The sequence below is a fragment of the Gracilinanus agilis genome, chromosome 5 (assembly GCF_016433145.1).
Source record: "Gracilinanus agilis isolate LMUSP501 chromosome 5, AgileGrace, whole genome shotgun sequence".
Taxonomy (NCBI): domain Eukaryota; kingdom Metazoa; phylum Chordata; class Mammalia; order Didelphimorphia; family Didelphidae; genus Gracilinanus; species Gracilinanus agilis.
Genome location: NC_058134.1, coordinates 122,604,149 through 122,629,882, shown reverse-complemented (window position 1 = coordinate 122,629,882; position 25,734 = coordinate 122,604,149). Strand labels below are relative to the sequence as shown.

Genomic DNA, 25,734 nt, shown 5'->3' with positions numbered 1-25,734 from the left:
ATTGCAGTTCTCAACCTCACTGGATTGTTGTGAGGAAAGCACTTTATGAACCATTGAGTGCTATGAAAATGGGAAATAGAAACTGGATGCCATGGATCTCACTGGGAAATGGGAAGAATTCATGTATTCCCATATTATTCTTTCATGTGCCTTCTCCCAGTTCTTGTCCTGCCTGCTCAATAGTCAGATTCACACACAATTTCCTTTGATTCTTTTGATTCAGTTTGAATATGTGTCTCAGCATCTGGTGTTTGCCAACTGTATCCCCTTGATCCTGAAGTTCTTCAATCAAAATATCTTATCCTACATCACAGCCAAGAACAGGTAACGGACGGAATATTTATTTGTTTTTGAATAAGCATTTGCTATGTGTTGTTATTCTTATTAACAATAACTTAATAATTTAGAATATTTAATTCATGACATTTAAAATAATAATTAAAACTAGAATCTATCATAAATTCAAGATTTATAATGTTCATCTGAATAAATATTCATTAATTTTAATTATTAATATTGATTCTTAAACCTATTATCTTCAAAGCATTGTGCTAATTGTTAGAGATACAAATTAAAAAGGCAGACAGTTTATTTCTCGAAACAGCTCATCTTCTAATAAGGGGAGACAACATCTATAGGGAGTTTCAATTCCAAGGCAGATGGTAATGCATTTTTTTTTATGTCAAGAGAATTGTTACTTGTTCAACAGGCTGGGGCCATGTGTAATAGAAGAAGATAGTTCATATCCTGGGTAAAATTATGAGGAAGACAGAGTTTGTGTTTTGGAAATTGAATAGAATTATATCTGCTCCCATTTCCATGTTCTCCCTGTTCCTGCCTCCACTCCAGCCTCCCATTCCTGGGAGGACCTTGCCTGCTCAGCTAGCTAGCTGTTATCTTTGGAAATGAACTGATGGAGGCTGCTCAATGGCTGAGTGGATTGAGAGCCAGGCCTAGAGGTGGGAGGTCCTGGGTTCATATCTAGCCTCAGACATTTCCTAGTTGTGTGACCCAGGACAAGTCACTTAACCCCCTTTGCCTAGCCCTTTCCGCTCTTCTGCTATGTAACCAATATAAAATATTGATTCTAAGATGGAAGGTAAGGGTGTAAAAAGAAAGAAAGAAAACGGACTGAGAAGAATTTAGATGCTAACCCTTCCCAAACATATATGTGTTTTAATGGGTCACTTTGAAAGATCAAAGAGCCTTCAAAACTTAAAGAAATGAAACTCAAATGATGAATTTTAAGTGTCCCAATAGGCAGTTGAGAAGAACTTTGGGAGGGGGGTGACTTCACAAGACTAACCCTAGAAGAGGACTGGGTAGAAGAGAATAGGACCAGAAGTCAAATTAAGGCGGCAGTGCCTTGAAGAATAGGGATGGAAGAAACTGGGTGGATGGGTGGGTAGGTGGTGGGAGTGTTGGGATGGGAAGTAGAAAACAGAACTTAACTTTAATTCCAATGCTGAATGGGCCCTCCTTCATCCCCAAAGCTGGGTGTTTTTTGCAGAAGCATAACCCTATGCACTTGCTCCTTCGTGGTGTAAAAGGAGATAATATTATGGAATCAGAAGACCTTTGTTTGAATACTGGCTCTATCATGTCCTTTGTTTGACCTTGGGCAAAAGACCTCTTTATTCTAAGTTCTGGTGTCCTCATCTGGAAAGTAAGAGAGCAGGATGGAGTTATATCCAAGATGGAAATCCTAGAGCCTCTGAATCATTCCAAGGCCTCAACTAGATGCCGAGCCCCTGAATCAGGGAAAGCCTAGAACTTCTCCTCTGGTCCTACTCCTAAACTCCTTTCTTTCTCTGTGGCTAGAGCAGGCCCATAAGCTTAAAAGGCAAGAGTAAATTCTCTTCAGACAATATGAACCAAGTGCTCGGCTATGGCAGAAACCTGCTTGTTTCTCACTTGTGGATCATGGGAGTTATGTGAAGGAACACATATATGGGTTCTGAGGAAATGATTTTTTAAAAGATTTCCATTTTATTCATTTTTGTAAGTGAATAATCTTATAAAATCACCCCCCTCCAATATGCCCAAAGAAGCAAGTGCTAAATCTTCTGTTTTCATCTGCATTCCTACTCCCACAGTTCTTTCTCTGGAGGTGGAGAGCATTCTTTGTCATAAGCCCCTCAGAATTGTCCTGGATCTTTGTTGGTAGCAAAGTCTATCACACTTGATCATTCCACAATATTGTAATTACTGTGTACAATGATCTCTTGCTTCTGCTTATTTCACTGAGAAAATGAATTTGAGACAAAATATGTTAGATCAAAAGGAATGATCGAAGTTAAGCACTTAATTGCTGTCGAGGGAGTATGGAGGAAGAGTAGAGCCTAAAGATCTTCTCCCTCTCTTCATAGTGCCCCAGATTTCACCATTATCATCAAAGGCTTTTTGTTTTCTAAGAGTTCTCTATAAAGGACTTTTTGATTAGGGAGAAGACACTGATCCAAATCAGAAGATCTGAGTCTGTGTCCTAGTTCTACCCATTCCTAGTTCAGTGGCTTCAAGCAGTGGCTAGAAAGGACCTTATGAGTCATGCACACTGTGTATCATAGTGTCTAAAAAGCAGAAAAGGTTCCTAGAGATCATCTAATTGGACCATCTTATTTTTCAGGATTAAGAAACTAAGACCCAAGGTCCCATACTCTATTTACTCAGGTCTCCTGAGTCCAAGCATTTTGATTCTCATTTTCTGTGCCTTGGGACCCCTTTAGACTCATAAAAATTGAAGACCCCCATCAAAAAGTTTTTCTTTATGTAGGTTATACTGTGTAAGAATTAAAACATCTTAGTACTATTATAAAAATAGTTTTAGGGCAGCTGGGTAGCTCAGTGGATTGAGAGCCAGGCCTAGAGACGGGAGGTCCTGGGTTCAAATCCGGCCTCAGTCACTTCATGGCTGTGTGACCCTGGGCAAGTCACTTGACCCCCATTGCCTACCCTTACCACTCCTCCACCTATAAGTCAATACACAGAAGTTAAGGGTTTAAAATTAAAAAATAAATAAATAAAAATAAAAATAGTTTTGACTTCTCAGACCTTTCCCTTCCCCCCCCCCCCAATAAAGGTACTTAGGGACCCAGCAGTCCCCAGACCACACTTGGAGAATCACTGCATTAGACCATGGGATCGTATTGTCTCCCTCTCTGCTCTCACTATAAAATGAAGATAATATGAGCCCTGTGGAGGGAATGGGATTAAATGAGATAATGGATGGGAAAGTGCTTTTGTAGGCAATAAAACACTTTATGTAATTAAATTAAATAAGTAAGTTTAATTTAATTTAAAATAAATTTAATTTAAAATAAAAAAGTAAATAAATTAAAACAGAAATTAATGTAAATACTCAAGACAAGAAAGATATTAAATCTTGATCAATAATTAACAACTTGTTGGTGGATGTGGAGGGAGGAAGACAGCTATATAGCTAGCTTTCTAAATGGATCGGCTCACTGAGATTAAGGCCCTTTGGGATGGGAAGATAGGAAGGGTCAGTCTAGGGAGAAGGGAAAAGGAGAAATAAAAAGGAGTTTGAGATACTGAATGGAGAGGCCAGTTTTGAGCAAAGATCTCTGGGCTGTGCAGGTCTGTGAATGAGGAGAGATGTGGAGAAGGACCCGGCAGCTTGAGGCCTGGTTAATATTTAGAATTTAAGCCTTTCTTGGCCCAAGAGAGACTAACTCTGCCTCATGTCCCTCACTGGTGAGTGGCACCGGCAGAGTGCCTTGAATTGCTTGAGTGAACTGAATTGCCCCTTAGAGAAGGGCTTTTGTCTCTCCAAGGAAGAAACTAGACTGAGAGGCTCAGACTGGAGAACTCTCCTTGCTTTTCCAAGACACTCGGCCCATTTCCAAATGGACTCCATCAGATCAGAGTTTTTCATTTTCCTTGTAGACATTTTTGGCTTTTGCCCCCAGACTCTCTATAATATGTCTATACTGTACTGTTGCCCCATTTTTTGGGGGGGGGGTTGTGATCCAATGAGATAAGTTACAGAAATGCTTCAAGGGTGTTAAGTATGAAAACCCCTGAAGTTCTTTGTCTGCTGCTATGATGACAGTTATTAAGATGTGGGATGGGCTCATCTGGAAGGACTCCTTAAAGGAAGTGAGTTTGTCCCATTGAGTCCACTTGGGACCTCACTGACAACTCACTGGCCTACATTTATTCTCTCTCTGATTTGGGATGTATTGGAAATTGAACTAGTTTGGTAAAGTCACTCCACAGGAAGGGGAATTAATTACCTGGATTTGTGCTGTGACATTAAAAAACAAGCAAACCCTTACCTTCCATCTTAGGATCAATACTATGGTTCCAAGGTAGAAGAATAGTAAGGGCTAGGCAACTGGAGTTAAATGACTTGCCCAGGGTCACGCACCTAGGATGTGTCTGAGGCCAGATTTGAACCTAGAACCTCCTGTTTCTAGGTCTGGCATTCAAACCATTAGCTGCCCTATTTGCTCCGTGACATTTTAATTTTTAAAAATGTTAAAATCTCCAAGGTGAGACGTCTTCCCTCCCCATCTCAAAAGGTTTTATCTGCAATGGGATTCTTGAAAATGAGAAAGAGCGAGTTAGAGCAGCAGAAAATTCTTAGAAGTCTTACAAGTGCCACCCAATTTTGGCAGCCTCAAATTTGTCTGTACTTCTTGTGGGCTGGTGCATAAAGGATGGCTCCCTTGGGACCTCAGATTTTGCCTGGAAATAGCCCTTGAGCCCATTTTAGTCTGTTCCAAGCCTTCCTTGCTAGACCACGCCCAAGGACACAGCTCCATATTTCTGAATAAGGCATTAGAAATTACTGTAAGGACAAATCCTTTTTTCTGAACATTTCAACCCTCCCTACAATTTCTATTCTGTAGGAAGCAAAATTCTTGATAGTCTGAAACAGAGAAATAAATATGGTTTTTAATCTTGGAACTTATCTAAACATGCCATTTGGGGAATTTTTTTTTTAAATTCCAGGTTTTAGGAAAGATGTTGGTGAATATCCAAAGGAGGCTGACCAGGTGGCAGAAGGTCTTGAGACCATGTCACCCAAAGATCGGACCTGGAGATGTTTAGTTTGGAAAGGGGAAGACTTGGGAGAGAGGGGAGGCCATAGGACAGTCTCAAGGCCCTGGGTTTCTAGTCCTAATGGCGATTCAGACTAACTATGTGAGCCTGGGGAGGCAGGATTCCAAGCAACTGACTATCTAAGACTCTAAACTTCAGAGAAGTTGCTGTTTTGCTATTGGTCCAAGATGTTTCCTACCCAATTACACCTTAGACCTAACCCTCCCAAAGGGTAGATCATAGGATGTAGAGCTATGAAAGACCTTTGAAACTATCTAGTCTTGTGTCTTCATTCTTTTTTTTTTAAACCCTTCTAGAAACCAGTTCTAAGATAGAAGAGTGGCAAAGGCTAGGCAATCAGGATTAAATTACATGGCTAAGAAGTATCTAAGGTCACATTTTAACCCAGATCCTCCCAATGCCAAGCCTGTGCTACCTAGCTACTGCCCTCCTTTTTTTGAAACCCTTTCCCTCTGCCTTAGAATCGATACTAAATATCACTTCCAAGGTAGAAGAGTGGTAAAGGCTAGGCAATTGGAGTTAAGTGACTTGCTCAAGGTCACACAGCTAGGATGTACCTGAGACCAGATTTGCATCCGGGACCTCTTATCTCTAGGCCTGGTGTTCTATATGCTGAGCCACTTAAATTCCTCTCAATTCTAGGAGAGAAGAGTGGTCTTCATTTTTATAAATGAGGATAGTGAAACTTAGAAAGAGGGGAGGTGATCTTCCCAAGATGTTCCAGGGGTAGCAAGTAGCAAAGCCAGGATTCGAACCAACCTTCCATGATTTTGAATTTGTTCCTTTTGCACTCAGATCACTTGATGCCATTGTGTACATGAAGAAGCTGAAGCATGGGGAAGTATAAGCTGACCCGTATTGCTTCTCAGATAGAGACATTTCAATTGTGTGGCTAAGTGCATGCACGTGCCCTGAGTCTTCAGCCCTGAGCTATTTCAGTTTCTGACTCATGTCTGCTTTACTGGGTTCTCCCCTGCTGGCCTCCATCGACTCAATCTTCCACCTGTTTAGGAGACGTATTCTGTTACTATATTGGACTGCCAGATTGGCCCTGGTTCAGAGAAGCCAATCCCTCCTTTACCCCCCTCACCACCACTCAAACCTTTCACTCCAGAGATGGCACAGAAAGAGTATCTTGGCTTCCTAAGAGTCACACTCAGGAGCTGCTGCCTTTGGAAAGAGATGCTATCAGAGGCTCAAGAGAGATTTATCCTCACTCAGCCTTCCACACTGGGATATGCTATCTGGCTACAGCCTACCTTTCTAATCTTTCAGCACATCATCCTCCTTCCCATGGTTCCAGCTAAACTACTTGCCGTTCCCCAAACTTGGCATCATCTCCCTCCTCGGTGTCTTTGTACATGCTTTCTCCCATGCCTGAAATGAACTGCCTTTTCCTCTTTACATCCTGGTTTAGCATCCCTGGTTTCCTTCAAGCGAGGCTCATTTGCCATCTTTTTTTTAACCCTTTACCTTCTGTCTTAGAATGGATACTAAGTATTGATTCCAGGGCAGAAGAGTGGTAAGGCTAGGCAATTGGGGTTAAGTGACTTGCCCAGGATCACGCATCTAGAAAGTGTCTAAAGCCAGATTTTGACCCAGGACCTCCCATCTCCAAACCTGACTCTGTCTCCACTGAGCCACCTACCTTACCTGCCCTTCCTGTGTCATCTTCTATTGGAAGCCTTTCCAGACCTCCTTAAATATTTAGCATTCTCTCCCTCTTCCTCACATTATCAGGTATATATACATCTGTTTACAAGTGTGTTCTCCCAATAGAATGTAACCTCCTTGAGGACAAAAATGCCTTTTCTTTCTGTAGGTCCTTAGTAAATGCTTATTGGATTGAATTACATTATCTGGCTTTGGGAAATATCCCCATGAATATGTCTACACAACTTCAAACCCCAAACCTATCATACCCTAGAAGTTTCCAATCCTGTCCACCTGTCTAAGGAGAGACTGGCCCTGTGAGTTGTTCTTTTGAATCACCCAGGAGAGGGTAAATGGACAGGCCCAGCAGCTGCTGGTCTTTGACTACAGTGAGAAGTGCAGAAGGCAATGGGATCCTGGGAGAAGAAGTGTCTGCTTCCTTAATGCTGTTCTTCCTCTCATCTCTTTCTAGCATCTCAGTCCTGGATTACCCCTCCTGTACCATCCATGATTTGCCAGACCTCACTGCCGAAAGCCTGGTAAGGAAAAGGGGATTTTGTAAGCCTTGAAACAGATGTGTTTGGAGAAGGTGGCATTTGCTCCTTATTCCTTCTGGGTCTTAGTGATTGCTCAGTTTTAAAGGCAAAGGTATGCTGGAAGAAGCTGAGCCAATATTTACATTGTGCTTGAAGATCTGCAAAACACTCGACATCTTTAAATTTCATTTGTTCCCCACAACAATTCTGTAATGTGCCTACAATGATTATCCACCCTCGTTTTGGAGAAGAGTAAACTAGGGTTTCAAAGTGAAGAAGCTTGGCTAAGGTCACGCAACCAGTAAGTTTCTGAGCAGGATGCTAGCCCATGTCTTTTCTGACTGCAAATCTTATGCTGTCCTGCTTCAGAGAAAAGCAACATAAATAGCTAATGAAGCAGCAATGCAATGATCCAGGACAATTCTGAGGGATTTATGAGAAAGAAAACTATCCACATCCAGAGAAAGAACTGTGGGAGCAGAAACACAGAAGAAAAACAACTGCTTGATCACATGAGTTGATGGGAATATGACTGGGGATATAGACTCGAAATGATCCCCCCAGTGCAAATATCACTAATATGGAAATAGATCTTGATCAATGACACATGTAAAACCCAGTGGAATTGCACATTGGCTATAGGAGGGAAGTGGAAGGAGGGGAAGAAAAGAACATGAATCATGTAACCATGGAAAAATATTCTAAAGTAATTAAATAAACATAATTCTTAAAAATAGCTAATGAGGCAGAGAAGCTGCTTTAGGTGAATGAGGAGTGGAGGAAAGCATTAGAGAGCTGCATATATCGTTTGACTGAGAGACGTATAAGAGATGAGAAAAGGATCAATAAATAAATGCTGTATAATGAATAAATAGAAAGCTGTCGTGGCATAATGGAAGAAGCCTTATGAGAAATCAGTAGATTGGGATCACATTGCCCCTTGTATTATCGTTCCAGCACTGCCATTTACTAGGTGAGTATCTCTGGCCAAATCACTTACCCACTCTGTGCCACAGATACCCCATCTGTAAAAGGCAGGATTAGGATAACTTTAGAACATACATCTCCCTCCCTACAGGTATCTATAAGGAATAAATGTTTATGGAGGGCTTTGTAAACTGTAAAGTACTCTAGAAATGTCAGTCACAAGAACCCAGTATTTGTCATTATTGTCATCATCATCATTATATGTTTTGAATACTTCAAACATCGCCAGAGGCTACTTCTATTAATGATGACCATTCCCCCTTATGCCTTAGGAGATGGTCTAATGAGTCCAAAAATTTGTCACTTGGTGACTAAGCTTCTAGTGACAAATCTCTGCACTTAGTTCAGCAGAATGAATAAATCCCAAAGAGAAGCGCAAGTGAGGATGAATCACGGAACTGAACGTGGGCCAACTTTTTGGCTGAATAGCAGGACAGCTCTTCCTGGCTCTGTCCTGTTAAGCTGTTATTTATTATATGGTCTTCCTGGAGGACATGCATAAGCCTTTTTCCTTCTAATGTTTAGTGTAAATGATGCGTGCTCTATAGAAAACATTTTGCCTTAAATCTCCTGAGGAAATATTAGCCAAAGCTATTGAGGAAGTGACCTGGGAAGTTATTATTCATACAAACAACCTTGGATGCCAAGAAGAAGCAGTCTCTTAACTTCAATTCAGGCGAATCCAGCAAGCATTTATTTATTATGTACCTACTGCAAACTAGAAACTAGGGAAACAATGACAGAACAAAGCAGCTTCTGCCCTCAAGGAGCTTACGTTCTACCTGGGGTTCATGGTAGCTCAATTTTAAACAGGTAATTCAATGCAACAAATGTGTGGCGAGCACCTACTGTGTGCCATACCATACATTTACTGTGCAAAGTGTGCGTGGAGGGCAACATAGCACAGGGGAGCTCGAAGCCCAGAAGATACAATGGCAAGCAAGAAACAATCCCTGCCCTCAAAGACCTTCTATTTTACTGAATAGAAACAGCATGTATACAGGAATTAACTACAAAATAAGAATCAAATAATTGAATTCTGTTGTGGGGAAGCCACGTTAAGTTTAAACACAAAGGGAGGAGGAAGAGGAGAACACTAACAGTTGAGGGCAGGGAAGATTTCCCATAGCAGATGACTCATGTGCTGTGCTTTGAAGGAAGCTAGGGATTCCAAGATGGAGAAGTAAAGAAAGGAGAGCATGTATTCTAGTTATAGGGATGTAGGCTGGAGATGAAGTACTGAGTTTGGGAAACAGCAAAAGGCCAGTTCAGGAAGAACTGTAGTGCTGATGAAGGGAAATAATTTGCATTCAACCTAGAAAGATAGAGCCCTGATTATGGATTCAGAGGACTTGAATTCAAAATCCCACCAGTGTGACTCTTCATGATCATTACTTGCTTTTCTAGGTCTTCATTAGCCCTCCCTTTACTAATATGCCCTAGAATTTTGTCAGGACTGGAGTCAAACTCAGTAGGTTTTGGTTCTATTCTTTTCCTCTTTTAGAAAATTGCCCCATTCCAATTTGGCAGTGTCATCTTTGGTTCTTCCCAGTCTCTCAAAGCCTATCATGACAAAAAATATGGATTTTAAAAAATATTAAATATCACAGAGTAAAGCGCAAAATTTGGAATTTTGCCAAAATCAAAGTCAAGCTCTAGGCCCTAGTAGACTCAATTCCTCTCTCCCCCATTCTCTTTCTCCTCTCCAGTCCTATATTACCTCTTTCCTTTTTGTGCTTTCAGAGATCACTGACAAAAGGTTCAGAAATCACCCTGTCCAGTTCTTTGAATGTAGAGCCTCTGGGCCTGGAGACTTGAACTTATCTTCCTCTTTATGTTGGGTATTCACGCTCTATTGGCCATTTTGATTCTGTTCTTTCTGATTCAAGGATCATTCTGGTTGGCAGAGAAAATGGGAGCAAAATAAAAATTGTCTTCTATCCATCAGCTATCATCATCCTCTCTTTTTGAAATAGTGATTATCGCCCTTCTGTGACTCTTCTATTTTTCCTATAACTTGTTACCTGAGCTGGACTTGTATGGAGATGTCGTGACTACCAATCCCCTGCTTTCTTACTGTTTCACAGCAGTACCTTTCCTTCTTTTTTTTTTTTAACTTTTTTTTTTAACATTTATTAATATTTATATTTTGGAAAAGTTAACATGGTTACATGATTTATGCTCTTACTTTCCCCTTCACCCCCCGACCCCCCCCCCCCCCCCCCGGCCGATATACATTTCTACTGGTTGTTTTTTTTTAAACCCTTACCTTCCGTCTTGGAGTCAATACTGTGTATTGGCTCCAAGGCAGAAGAGTGGTAAGGGTAGGCAATGGGGGTCAAGTGACTTGCCCAGGGCCACACAGATGGGAAGTGGCTGAGGCCAGATTTGAACCTAGGACCTCCCGTCTCTAGGCCTGGCTCTCAATCCACTGAGCTACCCAGCTGCCCCCCATTTCTACTGGTTTTAACATGTCATTAATCAAGACCTATTTCCAAATTGTTGATAGTTGCATTGGTGTGGTAGTTTCGATCCCCAATCATGACCTCATCAACCCATGTATTCAAGCAGTTGTTTTTCTTATATGTTTCCTCTCCTGCAGTTCTTCCTCTGAATGTGGGTAGCGTCTTTACCATAAATCCCTCAGAGCTGTCCTGGGTCATTGCATTGCTGCTGGTACAGAAGTCCATTACATTCTATTTTACTACAGTATATCAGTCTCTGTGTACAATGTTCTTCTGGCTCTGCTCCTTTTGCTCTGCATCAATTCCTGGAGGTCATTCCAGTTCACATGGAATCCCTCCAGTTTATTATTCCTTTTAGCTCAATAGTATTCCATCACCAGCAGTAGTACCTTTCTTATAGAAAGGATCTCTTAGCTCCTCCCCAGAAGTACCTTTCACATAGAACGGTGGTATTTTCTTATACAAATTTGACCACATGTTTTCTAGCTGTGTGACCCTGGACAAGTCTCTTGACCATTGCCTAGCCTTTACCATTCTTCTGCCTTGGAACCAATACTTAGTGTTGATTATAAGATCGAATTTTAAATTTAAGTTGTTATAAATTTAAAATTTTTTAAGTTAAAGAAAGAAAATAAAATGAGCTGAAGGAAATGGTGAACCACTTCAGTGTCTTTTCCAAGAAAACCACAAATGGGGTCATGAAGAATTGGACATCAACAAAGAGGAGACCATCCAACATCATGGTGGGGAGAAGGTTGAGAAGTGACATGGAGGTCAGGTTCTGGGCAAAATAAGGCAAAGGCTCTCCCATCAAAGTGCAGCATCCTGGGGCAGAGTCCAGTGTTTTAGACTACATGGATAGAGTGCCTGGATGTGAGAGTCAGGAAGACTCATCTTGAATTCTAATCCAGCCAGAGCCACTTAGTTGCTATGTGACCCTGGGCAAGTCACTTAACAATGCCTTGGTTTCCTCATCTATAAAATGAGCTAGAGAAGGAAATGGAAAACCACTTTGGTATTTTTGCTAAGAAAACCCCAAATGGGATCACAAAGAGTCAGACATCACTGAAAAATGACTGAAAAGGAACTTCTTCCAATTGAATGGAAGCTCCAGGAGGGCAGCCTTTAATTTTTGTCTTTGTATCCCCAACTCCTAGCACCATATCTGGCTCATAACAGACCCTCAGTGGCTACTTGTTAATTCTTGTCCTGCATAGTTGTGCCTTTGTCTTCCTGCTTCTCTGTCCAGCTCTTAATTGGTAATGTGTTGGAGCCTGCTCCTGCCTACCCTGTGCCAAAAGAGTCTTTAATTAGTCCAGAGAGAAACTTTCTCTTATCTAAATAAATATAGAGCACAGAAACGAGAATTTACAACTGTCCTGGAACACTGGCCAGACTCTGTCATCTCTTCCCTATCTATCCTGCCATGCTTCTGGAGCAGCTTGCAACATCCTGCCCCTGAAATGGGGAGGAGCTGTATTCCTGGGACCCAAAGGAATTACTGTAGAAACAGCACAACACCAGGCATAAGAGGAATATTTGAGATGACCTGTGCTTTGTATACATTATAGCTTAAATAGGCTTGTGTGGGCTAGCTTGGGAACCTAACCACAATTCCTAACATTGTTCCTATGGAAATACTGTGTCCCTCGCTATATCGAGGTTCACTTATGGCTGCTTCACTGTATTGCGGATTTTAAAAAAAAATTTAAAAATATATATATATATTCCTCCCCTCTCCACACCATAGAAGACTTCATTTGGGAAACTCTTAGGGTTATATAGATTATGTCCTTCAGGTTTCCCCTTCTCCTCAGAAGGTGAACATTCACAAGTTATCCTTCAAATATTAAGTCCACAGCTGTATATAATGTTGTTTCATTCTTCATTCTCTCATGAGGCTCTTTCCAAGTTTTTTAAAAAATTAATCTGCTCAGGGACAACTTTGGGAGCCAGGCCTAGAGACGGGAGGTCCTGGGTTCAAATGTGACCCCAGATGCCTCCTAGCTGTGTGACCCTGGGCACTAGGTCACTTAACTCACATTGTCTAGCCCTTACTACTCTTCTGCCTTAGACCCAATGCATACTATTGATTCTAAGATGAAAAATAAGGGCTTAAAAAAATTAATCTGCTCATCGTTTCTTACCATGGAGTGGTATTCCAGAAATATGTATTTGGAGTGTCAAAAGACCAGTTTACAAAAGAGCTTTTAGAATGGGGACTCAATGGCAAGTTGGAGGTGGAATACAGACCTCAATTTAGATAACTTCCTGCAAGGAAAATTTAGAATAAATTTTCTTTGGGGGTGGGGCGGGGGAGTGTTGAGCTTTCTAAGACTTGAAGGATAACTAAGGGTGATGGAACAAGCAAACATCTATGGAGTTGATGCTAGCATCTGGCTTCAAGCCAGAACGAGTGAGATTTCTAGAGTCTTTCTATGAAGCATCAGTGTCACTTGGTGGTCAGAGCCAGTAACTACAGTTTTTTATTTTCCATTATTACTCGCCAGGAACTGGACAATAAGAAAAGTCCCAAAATTTCAGGCCACCTACTCTCATGATAGCAAATTATTGGGTTATTCATGATGATGCTTAGGCTCTTTTTTCACTTGATTGATGGCTGCTATCCTCTTGAGACTATGAGAATATTAAAAACAGTAACAACTAGCCTTGGGGAGAAAAACATAAACACAAGAAGGAATGAAGGAAACAACATTTATTAAACACCTGCTGTTTGCCAGGCACTGGGCTATGTGCTTTACAAATATTTAATTTTCACAATAACCCTGGAAAGTAGGTGTTGTTGTTGTTATTATTATTATTATTATTATTATTATTATCCCCATTTTACAATGGAGAAAAATGAGACAAAGGCTAAGTGACTTGTCTAGGGTCCCACAGCTAGTAAATGTCCAAGACTAGTCTTTTAAGACTCCAGTTTCAGCACTCAGTTACTGTGCTAGGATCAACACATGGCATGTTGATTTAAGCTGTCACATAGGTTTGAATCAACCTAGAATTTATCTGAAAGTGAGCTTCCCTGCAAGCCAATTTGCCCTAATTCTCATTTTGAAATATAGCATGAATCATGGACAGCTCCCATGTAATCATAATGTTGTTGTTGTTGTTGTTTTTAAAGCTCAAGAAGCCCCTTTTCTTGCCCTTGGTGGTAGTTGAAAGGAATCAGGGGGAGGAAGGGAGTAGAAGCGGAAGTTTTCAACGGAAAAAGAAAAAATCATAAAAATGTTAGAACTGGAAGGAGGAATCATGGAGGTCATCTTATCTAACAGCTAATTAGCTATGTGACTTAGGCTAAGCCATTAAGCTTTGGGGGGGGGGGCCTGCATTTCCTGATCCTAAATGAATGTTTCAACTTTATAGTCTCTAAGAATCCTTCCAGATGTCATAACCCATGGACTTGCGAGAAGTTATGTCAACAATTATCATTTGCTTCCCAATCCTAACAACTATCGGGATATCCGGCACCATGAGAAGTAGCCAGTAGGAGATCTTATTTAACAATCTGCTTGGAAGATATGAAATGAATTAGATTTGACATGTCACATATATTCCTCTGAAAGAGTCAGCTCCCACTTGATCAGGTCTGTAGCTGCTTGAACCCTGAGCTAGTGCTCTCCCTACTGTATCCAAGCACCTTCCTATTTTCTTTGTGTCCTTATATCAAGATTAACTCCATCTACAATGCCAGATTACCCCCTCTCAAGCCTGGAGACCCCAAGAGGAAAGAAAAAAACCAGTCCCTGCTCCAAGGAATTGACATTCTTTTGGAGATAATAACTTAGTTCCAGAAAGCCTTTGTTATAAAGCATATGCATTAGCCAGAGAAAATGCCTCAAGTCAAGTGGACCCTAGAAATGACCCTAAAAGGTTCCTTTAAAGCCTTTTCTCCTTACCCCATTAATAAGGAATATATTAGATGAACTGTTGTGTCTATTCATCCATTCATTCGTTTAAGACATAGATCATTGTGTTAAGTCTTGGGGCAAAGTTTAGGTAAATTATAGTTCCAACTCTCATAAAGCTTACAGTCAAATAGAGGAGAAAAAGAGGATACAGAAAGGGCTCATTCGTCATTTTGTTGTTCAGTTGTTTTGGTTGTGTCTGACTCTTTGTGACCCCATTTAGGGGTATTCTTGGCAAAGATACTAGAGTGATATTCTGTTTCCTTCTCTTGCTCATTTTACAGATAAGGAAACTGAGGCAAATAGGGTTAAATGGTTTGCCCAGGTAAGGAAACTGAGGCAAGTAGGGTTAAGTGACTTGTCCAGGGTTATACAACTAATGTTGAAAGCTAGGTTAGAACTAAGGTCTTCCTGACTCCAGGCCTGGCACTATCTATTGCACCACCTAACTGCCTCAGTGCTAATATTCAATATGATAAGAGAAACATGTCAGAATAATGCAGAACCAATGACTAGCTATGAACCCAAGTTATTAGTGACACTGTAGAAAGGAGAATGGAAGAGGTAGTATTTGAGTTGGGCTTTTAAAGGATGTCTAGGAATCCATAAGGTAAAGAATGGGTGGTGGGGGGTGCAGCTGGGTAGCTTGGTGGATTGAGAACTAGGCCTAGAGATGGGAGGTCTTGGGTTCAAATTTGGCCTCAGACACTTGCTAGCTGTGTGACCCTGGGCAAGTCACTTGACCCCCATTGCCTAGCCCTTACTGCTCTTCTGCCTTGGAACCAATACACAGTATTGATTCTAAGATAGAAGGTAAGGGGTTAAAAAAAAAAAAAAGAATGGGTGGTAGGGCAGCCATAGGCGACAGCATATGTAAAGACATAGAGGGAAGAAAGCATGGATTGTCTCTTGGGAGAAAGAGAATAGTCCAGTTTCCCTGTAGTAGAGAGAGCACAGAAGAGGGTAATGTGAAATAAAGCTGAAAAGGCAGGGTGATGTCAAATGACGGAGGGTCTTGAATGCCAAGTACAGCTTTGGTAAGCAGTGTGGGGCCCCCAAAGACCTGTCAGTAGAGGCGTGGTGGCATGCCCCAATCTATGCAGAGAAACATGAGGGTAGCGATGAGGAGAGCTAGTTGGAGACAAGTAATATCTAGGTGGGTGGTAATGAGAATGTTCTATTGCTGGAGCCAAACACAGGGATGACATCTGATGGGGGTGACCAATTGTGCTCCATGTTTCAGAGGCTGAGGATGGCAGGGATTAAGAAATGCTACCAGATTTGGTCATTACGAGGTCACTGGTGACTTCGGAGGATGGTTCCAGTCTAATGGGGGTGTGGACTAAAGCCAGATTGCAGAGGTTTAAAGCTAAGGGTTCAATCAGTCAATAAACATTTATTAAACATCTGCTATGGGCCAGGCACTGTGCTAAGTGTTGGAGATACTGGCAAAACTGGCAAAAGCAAGTCCCTGCCCTCAAGGAGCTTACAATCTAATAGCAGAGACAACATGCAAACAAATGTATACAAAATAAGCTAATTAGAGGCTAACAGGAAATGAGAGAGGAGGCACTGGAATTAAGATCTGTTAGGAAAGGCTTCTTGGAGAAGGTGGGAGTTTAACTGGGACCAGTCAGAGTGGAGGTGAGGGAATGTCTCAAAAATAGAGGACTGCCAGAGAAAATACCTCAAGCCAAGACATGAAGTGTCTTGTTTGTGGATCACTAGATCAGAAAGTACATCCTGGGAAGTAAGATGTAAGAAAATTGGAAAGGTAGGAGGGGGCTAGGGTATGAATAGCTTTGAATGCAAAACAGAATGTTTCATATTTGGTCCTGAAGGCAATAGGGAGCCACTGAAGATTATTGAGTAGAAGGATGACACAATTGGATCTGCACCTTAGGAAAATCAATTCAGTGGATGTATGGAGGATGGATTGGCAGGGGAGGGAGACTTTCAGCAGTCTGAAGCCTATGGACTCCTCCTTAGAATAAAGATTTTACAGAATTGAAGGAAATCCTAAATTTAAGTTAAAGTTAATTTAAATTTAAGTTAATGAAAATAAGGGTATAATTTTTTTTTCCCCATTCAAGTTCATAGATTCCCTTAAAGCATCTCTGGCTTAAAGAAAACAATAGGTAGTGAGGAAGGCTTAGACAACTCTTTCAAGAAGTAGAGGGGAGGACAGCTAGATGGCTCAGTAAATAGAAAGCCAGGTCTGGAGTTTAGTGGACCTGAGTTCAAATCTGGACAAGTTACTTAACCCTGTTTGCCGAGGCCTTGCCCTTCTGTCTTTGAATTGTTATTAAGACAGAAAGGTTTTATAAAAAAAAGTCTTCTTAGCCAAAATAAATGAATGAGCCTATCCCTGAATTATGACTGACCTTATTATTTAGATGGGGGGGTGGGGAGTCTCTTAATCACTGGCCTTAGAAGGGAGAGCTACAATCTATAGATTTCAGACTTTCCCATTCCCTCCTTTTACCAACCACAGAGGCTGCACTAGGGTGGTCATACTTGGATTTCCCAACTTTCTGATGCTACTTCCTGCCTTGATTGGCTCCTTTCTGCCTTCTTGAGAAGATGGAGGCCATCAAACATATTGTATCAGCTCCTTTCCTCTGTTCTGTGAAAAACTGAAATGTCACTCACACCCTCTTCTCCTAGAAGCCAATCTCTGTCTCCAGACTTTTACTTCCACTCCTTCACATTGTCCTCCAGAATCTTGTTTCATCAGGGATCCTCTTTCCCTCATTCTCTTCCTTCTTATCTTACAGACAAAATCAATAGTAGGAAGCTTTCTCTTGAGTTTTCTATTCCATCCACCTACCATCTTATCTCTTCTCTCTACTTCTTTAGAAAACAAAACAAAACAAAACAACTCTTCTGTCTTACCATCAATTCTAAGACAGAAGAGAGGTGGGAGCTAGACAATTGAGGTTAAGTGACTTGTCCAAGATCATACAGCTAGGAAATATCTGAGGCCAAATTTGAACCCAGGTCCTCCCTACCCCAGACCTGGCACTGTATATCCCCAGAGCCACTAAGCTGCCTTTGGCTAAGGCATCTGAAGGCCATATTTAATGAGCTGTGTGCCATTTGCCCCAGCATCAGGTCCTTCTAGTTCTTAAATTCTGTGTACCTGCAATGCCAATCATTCCAATTTTCTCTGGCCAAAATATATGCCTTGTTCTTCCCTTAATCAGCTTGTCAGTCTCTTAAGTATTTATTAAACACCTACTGAAGTTATGAAGACAAAAAGGACAATCCTTGACTTCCAGGAAATTAAATTATGTTAAGGGAAACAATAGATAGACTTAGAAGCAAATGCAAAATCTATACCAAGCACATACAAGGTAACTTGGAAGCAGGTGGCCGCCAGGCTCGTAGCTAGTGAGCTGCTGGGGATTAGGAAGGTAGCATTGAAATGAACTCTGAAGGCAGCTAGCTGGGAATTGGATGTGAGAAAGGCATGCATTCCAGCCTGTGGGACAACTTGTGCAAAGATGTGGACATGGGAAAAGACTGTTTTTGTAGGGGGATTAGCAAGTAGATTGATTAGTTAGAAGTTCAAGTATATTAAAAGGAGTTCTGAGACAGCAGATGACTCGCTGGATAAAGAGCCAGCTCTACAGATGGGAAGTCCTGGTTTCAAATGTGACTTTAAATATTTCCTAGCTATGTGACCCTGGGCAAGTCACTTAACCCCAATCGCCTAGACCTTTCCACTCTTCTGCCTTGGAACCAAGGGGGTGGGAGGGTATAAGGATTTAAAAAAAAAAAAAAAAAAGAGGAATATTGTATAATAAGCAAGAGTTAGACTGAAACCAGAAGGGCTTCAAATGCCAAACAGGAATTCATATGCGAGTCTAGAGACAAGAAGGAGCTTTTTGATCAGGGTGGTGACATATGGTCAAACCTATGCTTTAGGAATAGCATTTCGGTACCTGTGTGGGTGATTGGGTTGGAGAAGGGAAAAACTAAAGGCAGAGAAACCAGTTGGGAAGCTTTTGTAATAATCCAAGCAAAAGCCAAGGGGGACCCACACTGGGGCAGTGAGCAGAGTGGGGCAGTAGGTTAGATTGGGGGGGGGGGAGGGTCAGGAACACTTGAGTTCAAATCTAGACTCGGATGCTTAATAACTGTGTGACCCTTGGCAAACCACTGAACAGCTCTTTGCCTCAGTTTCCTCATTTAAAGAATTGAGATAATAATAGGACCTACTTCACTGGGTTGTTGTGAGGGTAAAATAAGCTAATCTCATGCCAGTGCCTGACAGATAGCAAGTGCTTTTTAAATCTTAGCTGAGAGGAGGAGGAGGAGGAAGAAGAGGAGGAGGAGGAGGAGGAAGAAAAAGAAAGACAACTGACAGGAATTAACAACTGACTGGATTTGGAGATAATTGTTGTAAGCCCAGCTCTAGGCTTACCCATATGGGGCTTATACAAGCCCACCATGGTTCTCTTGGTCTAGCTTTATGGCATCAGGGACCAATGGAAGGTTTGGGTAGTCGCCTTCCTGGTGCCTCAGAGGTAGCCCTGGAAAGCCAGGAGGTGATCACTGCATTTAGTCTCTAGAATTTAGAGCATATTTAAAATAACTTAAAGTATTCGTTTTTGTAATATGGAAGTTCTAAAACCCCTGGAGTTATCGCAGTGGTACCCAATTAAATAGAAACAGATCCCGACTGGCTGCCCATTGACTTAGAAAACCACACGTTATCGTTATAGGTCTTATAACTTTATTTATTTTGTGAAGCATTTCCCAATTAAATTCGAATCCGGCTCAGACAGTACTAGGGAGTTTTGTTGGGCTGAGGGTCCTCAGGCCATAATTCTGACACTTGATTTAGACAATCTTAATCATTTGGAAACCTTTTTACATCTCTGATTCTTAAGAGAATCTTGAGAGAAATTAAAAGAATTCTTGGGAGAAATTTTCTCTGAAAAAAAAAAAAAAAGAGCCTCTTTTGTGTGTCTCTTTTTCTGCACAGTTCTGGAAAGGAAGGAATGAAGGGGCATGTCGTACTGGGCTGGGCCCTGCTCCCAGTGCCCCAGTTTGGCTGATGATTGTCAGGTTGACATTTCAGAGCTGATATTTCTATAGGCCATGTGATACGCATAGAATATGTCCCTGCAGACTCACTCACCTAAACATTTATTATTCATTGGTACTGACTCTTCTACCAAAAGAGAGACAGACAGAAAGAGAGATAAGGTGACCTGCCTTATGGGGGCCGGGGGGGGGGGGGGGAAGCAATTTGATTTTTAGCAACTGCAAAAGTTCAGGAGGAATTAAGGGGGTCACAGGAGAAAACATCTCTCTCTTTGGCCTGTACAAGAGAAATGCCTCCAGGGACCTCTCCTATGGAGAGCAAAGGAGACAAAGCTCATTTGAATCTTGGCTCTCCAGAATGAGCTCTTCACAGGCTGATATTATTTTGGGCCCGATCTTAGGCAGTTTGCTGTGAAGCTGAACGAAGAGGGTTGGTCTACAGTCAGTCTCCAGAGAAAACATTTGGGGAAGGAAGCGTATGAAGAGAGAGTTATCTGTGCCTGCTAAGACCATCGCTGGGAAGAGGGGGACTTGGGGCTCCTTTTCCAGGGTCATCTGAGGCCAGGCAATGGGTGGAGCCAGCCTTCCCTCTTTCAAGCATGCATTATTAGACTAGCTGGAGAAAGATGGACTGAATTATAGATTGCAGAATATTCGAGCTGGAAAAGGACCTTAGAGGTCACGTCACCCGACCCCCTCATTTTACAAAAGAACTTGAGGTCCAGCGGGTGAGGGGCAGAACTGATCAGACTCCAGGGCTCCTAATTCCTGGTCTGTTGCAATTCAACTATAGTGTGTAGAATTAGAATCAAAATTCAAATTAATTTAAAAATTAAAATCAAGTGCTGGGTTTGGAATCAAAAGACTTGAGTGTGAGTCGAGACTCTTATTTGCTAAGCTATGTGTCCTTGGGCAAATTACTTAATGTCTCTGAACCCCATTTTTTCCCTCTGCAATATAGGAATAAAGATAGTTAACACTACCAACCTCATGGAGTTGTGAGGAAAGTACTTTGTAAATCCTAAAGGGATATAGAACTATGAATTTTATTATTTGTCATTAACACATTTATCAATAATGAGAATTATCATTTTGTCTTTGTGTTCTGACCACCTAGCATATTGTTTTTATATAGTAGGTACTTAATATATACCAGTTAAACTGAATTTATTATTATCATTATTATAGATGGTCACATTTGAACCCAGGACCTCTCATCTCCAGGTCGGTCTGACTCTTTAGCCAATGAGTCACCTAGCTACACCATAGTGATTTTGTAAATACTGCACACAAAGCCAGTTATCGTTATTTTTACTACACCCTGACCTGTTTGGGGCAGATAGTGCCAGTTTGGCCTTTGCAATGGAGTGGAAATTCCCATGGAAAGGAGCCAAAACTCTGTGCCTCCAGAGGCACAGAGATTGGTTCACTGGCCTCCCGCTCCCCACCCCAGGTCGATTTAAAGCCAGATACTGCCAGCTTATCCTGCCTCTGAGCCCCAGAATGTCACCCCTGTCTTTTCAGCTTCCTAACCATTCAAGTTTACCTTACATTCGAGAAATCTTATTTTTTTTAATTCTTATCATCTATCTTAGAATCGATATTAAGTCTCAGCTCCAAGGCAGAAGACTGGCAAGGGTTAGGCAATTGGGATTGAGTGACTTGCTCAGGGTCACAACTAAGAAGTGTCTGAGATTTGATTTGAACCCAGGTCCTCCTGACTCCAAGTCTGATGCTCCATTCACTGTGCTACGTAGCTGTGCCTACCTAGGAGGATCTTCACTGCTCATGCCATAGTAGTTGCACCTTTATTCCTTGGCTCACTAGACACCAGGGTACACTGGCACATGTTTTCCACCATCTTTACTTTCTTTTTCCTTTCCCAAGAAAGACCTTTTAGAGCATTGTGGTGATGGAGAGAGTATCAGGAAGACTTCAATTTCAAACCTTTGTCAGATGCTTTATTAGCTCTTGTGAGCCTGGACGAATAACCTAGCCTCTCTGAATCTCAACGTCTTCCTCTGTAACGTGAGGATATTAGATTTCATTGTCTCTGAGGCACATCACCACTTTATAAATAGGAGCCTATAAACTCCTAAGGTAGCCTAACCATCTTGTCTGCCAGTGGTTTATAATGTTTTGGGAATGAGTGCTAGTCTTGGGTTCAAATCACTGCTACCCATTACCTCCATTACCGTGGGCCAGTCACTTATCTCTGAGCTTCATCTATAAAGTAAGGGGGTGGACCGATTGATCTCTAAGGTCCCTTCAAGCTTTAAATCCCATAATCTTCTGATCTTGGCCCATCCTGCAAAAGCCATTATTCAGAATGAGATAATGGATGCCAAAGCACTTTATAAACTGAAAAGTCCTCCATAAATGTAAGGGATCATTCTGATAATGATGATTAATATACCTCTGCTGCTCTAAAATCACATAAGCCACATTTTATTCTGTCACTGGAAAATGTTACTAAGAGTGGATACCTGTTTCTAATCCGAAATCCACCAGTTATTATTGGTTCGATGCTTGCAGACAGACATGAAGCCTAGAAGGGAAACAGACCATCTGGGGAGAATGGACCATCTGCCATTTTTTCCTCTTCTCTCTCCTGCCTGGGAACAGGGCAGTCTACCAGAGAGTGGGTAGATGAGATGAGGTGCTGAAGGGCTCAAGTTTCCAGAATATTAAATCAATCTAACCCAGAGGACTCCAGCTGAGGGGAGGCGAAAAAGACTTTCAGAAAGAGACTAACTTTTTAGAGGTTGCAAACCTTGCAGAGAGAGGCAGTGTCAGACAGGGATGTCATCCTTTCTTTTCTGGTCTCCAAGCAAAGAGTCGCAAAAGAAAACTTTGCTCAAACATCAGCTCAGGAATTTCTTCTCTAGCTGTTGTCAGTTTTGGCTAATATCCTTATCAACATGAAATGTCTGGGGGCCAGCGGTTGAATGTTTCACGATATTGGGTCTACATCATGCTCTGCTGGATTGTAAGTCACCGAGCAGAAGAGCAGTGGGTGGGGGGCGTCTCCTAAGCCGAGAGCTTCACTCCAGACTGGCCAATCTATCCCTGCCCGAAAAGGCAGCTCCAGGACCACTGCCCCCCACAGGGCACCAGTTATGGAGCCGGAAGAGGTCGCTCTGGGGCTGATGCAGGGATGATACGTTCATGCCTACCTTGTGTTTTTTGGTTTGTTTTTTTTTTTTTTGCTTGTAGGAAGCTGGAGACAACAACCAGTTCTGCTGGAGGAACCTATTTTCCTGCATCAATTTACTCAGGCTGCTTAACAAACTGACCAAGTGGAAGCATTCCAGGACCATGGTGAGCTGGGGCCAAGAGCCTGGACAGCAGAGAGTCTGCCCCATTGAAAAGTTCTATTATAATAACGATGATAATGATAGCAATAATAAAGTGCAGAAGGATGAGGCAATAACAAGAACGAAAGAATAAAAATAGCCGAAGAGTGTATTTGTCCTCAGACTGTGAAGCCCATTTAAAAAAATAAAAGATAGTAGCCATAACAATGACACCAAACAAGAACCTGATATTAATGTAGGACTTTATGTTTATAAGGGGCTTTATAGCCTTTTTTCACTTGCTAAGCACATGCTCTTATTAACTCTGTCTCATAGCTGAGGCAGCTGAGGCTAAGTGACTTGCCCATGGGCAAAGAGTCAATAAGTATCAGGGTCATAATTTAAGCATAAGCCTCTCCTGATTCAAAGTCCTGTGTTCTTTCTCCTGCCCTAAACGGCCTCTTCCTTTCCTCAATAAACAGTGATTAATTTCTTACAGGGCAGTTAGGTGGTGCAGGGAATAGAATATTGGGCCTAGAGTCAAGAAAGTCTGGCTTCAAATCCTACCTCAAATACTCCCTAGCAGTGCAAGTCCTTAACTCTGCCTCAGTTTCCTTTTCTGAAGAATTAGCTGGCAAAGGTGGTAGCAAATCACTCCAGTATCTTTACCGAGAAAACCCCATATGTGATCACAAGAGTTGGACCTGACTGAAAATGACTGAAAGAAGCAAAAAAATGAAGGGGTCGGACAAGATGACTTCTAAGGTCCCTTCCAGTTCTTATTGCTATGACTTAATGGTACAGATGAAGTGGAAGGAGTGTTGGATTTGGAGTCAGAGGTTCTGGGTTTGAATCCTAATTCTGCTACTTCCTACCTGGGGGACCTTGTCCCATTTCTGTAACTGCTTGGAGCCTCAAGGCTCTTCCCTTTAGAATGAGGGGGTTGGGGGCAGCTGGGTAGCTCAATGGATCGAGAGCCAGGCCCAGAGACTGGGGGTCCTAGGTTCAAATCTGGCCTCAGACACTTCCTAGCTGTGTGACCCTGGGCAAGTCACTTAGCCCCCATTGCCTAGCCCTTACCATTCTTCTGCCTTAGAACCAATTTGATTTTATTTTAATTTGATTTTAGGATGGAACATAAAGGTTTGAGAGAGGAAAAACTTTTTTAAAGCCTCTGTGTATAATGTTCTCCTGGTCCTACTCCTTTCACTCTGCATCAATTCCTGCAGGTCATTCCAGTTCACATGGAATCCCTCCAGTTCATTATTCCTTTGAGCACAGTAGTATTCCATCACCAACAGATACCACAATTTGATCAGCCATTCCCCAAAAGAAGGACATTCTCTCATTTTCCAATTTTTTGCAACCACAAAGAGCATAACTATAAATATTTTTTTTCAAGTCTTTTTTCTTCTAGTGCCTCCTTTTTATTCTTTTTTTTTAAAAGCTTACCTTCTGTCTTAGAATTGATACTAAGTATTGATCCAAAGCAGAAGAGTGGTAAGAACTTAGGCAATTGGGGTTAGGTGACTTACCCAGGGTCTCATAGCTAGGTAGAATTCAAATTTTGTCTTAGATCAGCCCAACTTTAGAGCTGGCCCTCGATCCACCATGCTACCCAGTTGCCCATACTGATGCTTCTTCGAATGAACACCCAGGAGGATTAGAAAGAGTGAGGTCTCACTAACCACTGACAGCTTACTGTTTCAATGGGCTGTTTCTGAGCTGTCTCCTCCAACAGGTGATCATTTATAATGGCACTGAGTCCTCATCATCATGTCTTAAAGATGTTTGATAGTGAGCCATCCAGTGAAATGTGAGCTGGCAGGCAAACCATTTCTTGCTCAGTGGCAAAAGGAACACAGTTAACAAGGTGTTAACAAGACAGATGCCCCTGTGGGCAGCTGCTCTGAAGGGCAAGGCAGTTTTCTCTTGGTTGCCTGTAGCATTGGCAATGTTGGCTGGCACCATGCCCTTACTGTATTAGAAATTAAATTACAAAATATAATGTCATTTTCCTTCCAAAGTAAGAAGACTCCAGGACTGCAGTGGGCTAAGAGAAGTAGGTGAGCTGTCCACAGATATATCCGTCTGGTTAAGACTTTGTAGCTCCTGACCAGTGCTTAGAGAATGAGTGCTAACCAGGAAAGTTTGCCCCTGTGTTCCTAGAGAGAAATTCCAAAGTAGCCTGCTTATCTCAGTACAATCTAGACCATCTGAGGGGAAGGAATGACCAAGAATGGGAACGCACACCATCAACTTCTCCTTCTTCATTTTCTTCTTCCAATGAGCAGATGTTGGTGGTGTTTAAGTCTGCCCCCATTCTCAAGCGGGCACTCAAGGTCAAGCAGGCCATGCTGCAGCTGTACGTGCTGAAGCTGCTAAAGATCCAGACCAAGTACCTGGGGCGTCAGTGGAGGAAAAGCAACATGAAAACCATGTCAGCCATCTATCAGAAAGTGAGGCACCGCATGAATGACGACTGGGCTTACGGCAATGGTGAGCAGGCGGAGGGTTGAGCTCCAAGTTCTTCTCTTCTCATGGTATTAAAGTATCTGAATCTGCCATTTTTACTATGGCCTTGGGAAATGAGATTGCATGTTCTGGGTGAGAAGGGAAGCCTCCAAAGGTTGAGTCCTGACATGTATATTCTGGGAGGCTGAATGCTTGAGTAGAAAGGGCATTGGACTAGAAGGTGGGGGACCTTCATTCTCCTCTTTGTTGACCACTG

The 25,734-nt window shown here is 41.9% G+C and overlaps 1 protein-coding gene across 1 annotated transcript in view; it reads left to right on the top strand.

The window, feature by feature from the left end:
• Positions 1–25,734, top strand: part of STRIP2 (striatin interacting protein 2) — a 68,122-nt gene that overhangs the window by 39,141 nt on the left and 3,247 nt on the right. The window contains exons 14-17 of the mRNA XM_044679021.1: positions 224–324; positions 7,214–7,280; positions 22,924–23,028; positions 25,298–25,502. Coding sequence (XP_044534956.1) covers positions 224–324; positions 7,214–7,280; positions 22,924–23,028; positions 25,298–25,502 — 478 coding nt within the window. The remainder of the gene's footprint in view (positions 1–223; positions 325–7,213; positions 7,281–22,923; positions 23,029–25,297; positions 25,503–25,734) is intronic.